The sequence below is a fragment of the Oncorhynchus nerka genome, linkage group LG4 (genome assembly GCF_034236695.1).
Source record: "Oncorhynchus nerka isolate Pitt River linkage group LG4, Oner_Uvic_2.0, whole genome shotgun sequence".
In the NCBI taxonomy this organism is placed as follows: domain Eukaryota; kingdom Metazoa; phylum Chordata; class Actinopteri; order Salmoniformes; family Salmonidae; genus Oncorhynchus; species Oncorhynchus nerka.
Window position 1 is genome coordinate 28,596,132 of NC_088399.1, and position 5,194 is coordinate 28,601,325.

At 41.0% G+C, this 5,194-nt stretch overlaps 1 protein-coding gene across 4 annotated transcripts; it reads left to right on the top strand.

Moving 5' to 3' along the window:
- Positions 1-1,214: 1,214 nt before the first annotated feature.
- LOC135571387 (putative nuclease HARBI1) lies at positions 1,215-4,982 on the top strand. 4 transcript variants are annotated; one of them, XM_065017427.1, is made up of 9 exons: positions 1,215-2,012; positions 2,100-2,277; positions 2,368-2,429; positions 2,512-2,598; positions 2,686-2,727; positions 2,796-2,969; positions 3,049-3,084; positions 3,182-3,735; positions 4,016-4,098. In XM_065017427.1, exons 7-9 carry the CDS (start codon positions 3,059-3,061, stop codon positions 4,030-4,032), a joined length of 597 nt encoding a protein of 198 aa, XP_064873499.1. In that variant the 5' UTR covers positions 1,215-2,012; positions 2,100-2,277; positions 2,368-2,429; positions 2,512-2,598; positions 2,686-2,727; positions 2,796-2,969; positions 3,049-3,058; the 3' UTR covers positions 4,033-4,098. The 4 variants fall into 4 exon arrangements, with proteins under 4 accessions (XP_064873499.1, XP_064873502.1, XP_064873500.1 ...); XM_065017430.1 differs by adding an exon at positions 4,222-4,982 and having other exon boundaries at positions 1,216-2,012; positions 2,686-2,969; positions 4,016-4,127; XM_065017428.1 differs by lacking the exons at positions 1,215-2,012; positions 2,100-2,277; positions 2,368-2,429; positions 2,512-2,598 and having other exon boundaries at positions 2,607-2,969.
- The last annotated feature ends 212 nt before the right edge of the window (positions 4,983-5,194 follow it).

A 5,194-nucleotide genomic window follows, 5' to 3' on the forward strand; every position in this document is an offset into this window, starting at 1 on the left:
TGCTATGCACAACTCAATTATCCCTTAAATCATTCTGTCTCAGAGACCATGAGGCAGCAATTGTATGCAAAGGTTAGAGGAAGTTCATGAGGATAGATACAATACATTTACAGTATTATTGCAATGTTTAACATCTTTATGTAAACTATGTTGTTCTATCTGTACAAATTAATAGTTGAGTAATTGATTTGACTCATCACAGAGTAACTCATGGAATAGATATACAATTTTTATTCTGTCTTCACCAAAAGAAGATAAGAATTGTGACACTGTTCAATAATATCCATAACTACACATTCATAATGAAACATTAAAAGTAATCAATGCATTGATAATGTGCATGTTACCAAAACAATAAAATAAAGATTGATTGACTAGGTTTAAGGCTAAATAATAGAAAAATAAAAAGCACTTATGTTTGTAATTGAATAATATGTACTGAAACACAAACTTTTTTTGTGTGACTTTTGACTATTATTGTGATGGTATCACAGTATTATATGGTATGTTGGAGAACAAAATAAACTCAAGTGCACAGCACAATTTTGCTTACATTCAGACAGGGGTGTAGCCTGAAAGATAAGTTGAATGCTGAAGAGGTGATGTCTGTACTTTAATTTACTATTTACATTTTTTGACAACATTTACTTTTACTTCACTACATTCATATATTTTCCGTGAAACCCAAAATTACTCGTTACTTTTTGAATGCTTAGTAGGACAGAAAATTGTCCAATTCACACACTTATCAAGAGAACATACCTGGTCATGCCTACTGCCTCTGATCTGGCGGACTTACTAAACACAAATGCTTTGTTTTAAAATTATGTCTGAGTGTTGGAGTGTGACCCTGGCTATCCATAAATAAAAAATAAAATACAAATTGTGCCGTCTGGTTTGCTTAATTTAAGGAATTTTTAATTTTTCATACTTTTACTTTTGATACCCAAGTATATTTTAGCAACTACATTTACTTTCGATGCTTCAGTATATTTAAAACCCATTACTTTTAGACTTTTACGCAAGTAGTATTTTACTGGGTGACTCACTTACTTGAGTCATTTCCTATTAAGGTATTTTTACTTTTACTCAAGTGTGAGAATTTAGTACTTTTTCCACCACTGAGTCTAGCCTACCTCTTGCCATTGTATTTCAAGTATAATTTCGCTGGCGGTGGCCACAGTAAAGGATGGAAAGGACTCGTGTAATTTTGTTATCGCAGCTGACACCAGGGGCCTGTTGCACAAAAGTAGAATTAAGACATCCGGGATAAATGACTCAGCTGAGCTCAATGAAGCCAAAACATGTGCATCCAGGCTTAATTGGTTGCACAAAGACCAAGCCAGGATGAGCAGACACGGATTCATTAAGCCAGGTGAAACCAATCCTGGATAGGTGCGCGCTCACGGCTCACTCAAATAGACCCCGCCACAGATCACAGATTAACTGATTTACCATGGCAACTAGAGCCGCGTACTTTTCCCCGTCGGAAGCACAAATCCTCATGGAGGCATACGAGGAGGTAAAAGATATAATTAAGAAGAAAGGCAACACCGCCACAGTGATAAAGCAAAGAGAAAAAGCGTGGCAAAGTATTGCAGACCGCCTGAATGCGTAAGTAGTGCACAATTACACACTCACCGCTCCGCTGAAACATCACAATTACAATTCAAATATTTAATTCACATCTCCAAAAATGCAGTTGTACTGTAATTATGAAACGGTTAAATTTTTAATTGAAATGCACTGCAGATATGAGTGAAATTGTGTAAAGTAACTCCATCACACTGTATAAAGCTATGATACATTTTTTGATATTTTTACTGAAAACAAGACAAAAATACCAAGTAATTTTTTGCAGTGTGACTCCATTAAATGTGTGTGTGTGTGTGTGTGTGTGTGTGTGTGTGTGTGTGTGTGTGTGTGTGTGTGTGTGTGTAGATTAAACATGAACGGGCCAAAACGGACATGGCAGCAGGTCAAAATCAAATACAAGAACATTCTGCAGAATGGTATGGTCCCTGACTAATATTTAACAAAGCACAAGCATATATTGTATCCAGAAGGTGCCTGCTCACACATTGTCTGTACTGTTTTAGCAGTGAAAAAGAATACCCACAGACAAGGCACGGGTGGTGGGTCACCAAAGGCTGACCTTACCCCAGCAGAGGACATGGCCTTGGAGCTAAATAAAGGCAGGCCCGTCTTAAGAGGGGATCCCTGGGGGGAAAGAGACGAGCATAGGTTCCTCCCAAGATGCCACCCGCTTCATTCAAGGTATGTCCTTCCATCTCTACATGGGATACAACCACATTCATATTGAATCAATTTGGACTGTCTGACTTTGGTTTACCTATTGCCTTGCAGTGCCTGGCAGCACTGTGTTCCTGTTAGAGCCACCAGCACAAGCACCAGACGATGCTGATCCAGTGAGTACTCCATCAAAGGCATACTGTAGGCCTGGCATGTCTTGTCTACTAGCTTCAATATGAATCCGATTAAATGTGATAGGGTGAAGGCCCCAGTGCAGCAGCAACAGCACATGATGGAGACGATGATGAGGAGGAGACCATCTCTCTGGATTCCAGAAGGCATGAGGTATCATGTTAAGACTGTGAAAGTACTATTTACTCTACAATGGTGAGGAGTCCTCATCAAAATCAAAAAATCTAATTTCTTTTACAGGACCCAGATGCTATACAGTGGGAAAACCAGCCTGGCAACTTAGTGCGTATTAATAAAAGGACACCACATCCTGCCAAATTCCAGCTGCGCTAATTGTATTGTGTTCACAGAGCTCACAAGCTATCAGAAAGTTGTATGGCAACCACCTCCGGCGCCAAATAGAACTGGCAGACATAGACATTCAGTACAAGAAGAAAAAGATGGAAAATCTTGCACTGGAGTCCGAAATAAAAAAGAGGACAATTAGGAAACTGGACCTTGAAATAAAAAAACTTGAGAGGGAGGTGAGATATGCCTTCAATGTACACTGTATGCTAACTGTAACACAAATGTATTAATCATTATTTTTCTTTCCTCCCCCAGCTCCAAGAAGATGACACAGCTCAAAATAAAAATTAGGTATATTCTCGTAAAGTCAAGTGAGCCATGAGATATGAGCTCTTATTGTGAGCACACAGGACGGTGGCATCTTTCTAAGGTTTTTTTATTTTCCCAGCAATCAGTACAACCAAGTCATCGTTATAAGGCATCGCCCTCTTTTGCCCACCCCCCAGCACCAGGTGTGGCCACTAGCCTATATGAAGGCCCAAAATTGTGTGTTCCTTTCTGCTCTGACAATGGCATGCCCATTCGTGCGAGATGTGGTGGATGAAGAAGCACTTGTGCTGAGGAGAGCCTTCAGGCGAGAAAGGGTCTTCAGGGACCGGTTGGACCCACTGGCCTTCCCTGATGACCATCTATATGAAAGATACAGGTTTTCTGCAGATGGCATCAGGTATCTATGCAGACTACTGGGTCCCAGGATTAAGCACCGCACTGCACGGAGCCATGCACTGAGTGTGGAGCAAATGGTTTGTGTGGCCTTGCGCTTTTTTGCTAGTGGAGCCTTCCTGTACTCAGTGGGGGATGCAGAACAGCTGAACAAGGCCACAATTTGCCGCACAATAAGGAGTGTGTGTCTGGCTATCAAAGCATTAGCAGATGTCTTCATCTCCTTCCCTGGCCACAGAAGACTCTGTGACATCAAAGAGGAGTTCTATAGGATTGCAGGTAAGAGGATCTACAAATTACAGGACAACTGTTAACACATAGTAGGATACTCATTACTTTGTGTGACAGGTTTCCCCAATGTCATTGGTGCAGTGGACTGCACACACATAAGGATAAAAGCCCCTCAGGTGCCCATGAGGCCGATTTTGTGAATAGGAAATCCTTTCACAGCATTAATGTTCAGGTGAACATAACTTTTTGATATTGTCCATTGACGAACACTCTGCATTGCCAGTGATGTGCATTGATTGGTGTAATATTCCTCATCTTATGATTTCAGATGGTCTGCAATGCTGACTGTGTGATCAGCAATGTTGTGGCAAAATGGCCTGGCTCAGTCCATGACTCCAGAATCTTTCGGGCCTCTGAAATCTATCAGTGCCTATCACAAGGTAAGCCACACAACCCCTATTTATAACCATCATGGCTGTGTCAAGAATATCACTGTGTTTATGAGGTAGTAATGATGAGATTTTGTGTTGACAGGTGAATTCTCTGGTGTGTTGCTGGGAGACAGGGGGTATGGCTGCCAGCCTTTTCTCCTGACACCTTTCACAGACCCCCAGGAAGCACAGCAGGCCTACAACCATGCCCATGCCAGGACCAGGGCCAGAGTTGAAATGACCTTTGGCCTCCTGAAGGCACGCTTTCACTGCCTTCACAAATTAAGGGTCAGCCCTGTTAGGGCATGTGATATTACTGTGGCTTGTGCTGTCCTCCACAATGTGGCCTGCCTGAGGAAGGAGAGGGCCCCCAGAGTGCCACCAGCCATGGACTGGGGCAATCTTCCCTGATGACGACAGTGGTCGGCTGCTGAGGGACCAATATGTGTTGAATTATTTTAGTATGTGTGCTTTCAATTTTGGTTAAATATGTCCTGCGGTGGCAGAGGAATTTGGTTTTTTTTGGGTTCGTTTTTTGACGAATTTGGCCTCTTATGATGTTTGTGCGGTATACTGTGTGTAATACAAGGCTGCAGGGAGGCTACTGCATCCATTCATTTGTCTGTTCAGTTGATGTGTATGGATTTGTCCTGCATTTATTTTAGTGTGCAGACATGCAGGGTGTATTATATACAGACCTTTGAATGTGTATGTATCATTTTGTATAATATGCTTGGATTCTGTGCTTTCCATCTTGTAGAGTCACTGTGACTTCAGTTTCGAAAGGAGCTGATGGTTTACCTGCTTTGTTTTGTCCTTATTCAATAAAGGAACATAATGTTACACATTGTGTTTTTATATTCATATGGAATGTGTATTTGTTTATATGACAGAGTACTAGGGCCACACTGAAGAAAAAGGATAAAGTCATAAATTTATGAGGCTGGTTCTTTCTGCAGAAAAGCTACATATTGTTTTTACAGTTTTGATACTTATGACAATGTGATACTTAATATTCTGGCACATCAGCATGTCTTTGTTTATGAAACCATACTGAAGTACAATTTCACGAAATG

Excerpts from the sequence above, each read along its gene's own strand:
- LOC135571387 (XM_065017427.1), top strand. The coding sequence starts at position 3,059 with ATGACACAGCTCAAAATAAAAATTAG. Across the intron at positions 3,085-3,181 it reads CAGCTCAAAATAAAAATTAG|CAATCAGTACAACCAAGTCA; the intron begins GTATATTCTCGT and ends TTATTTTCCCAG.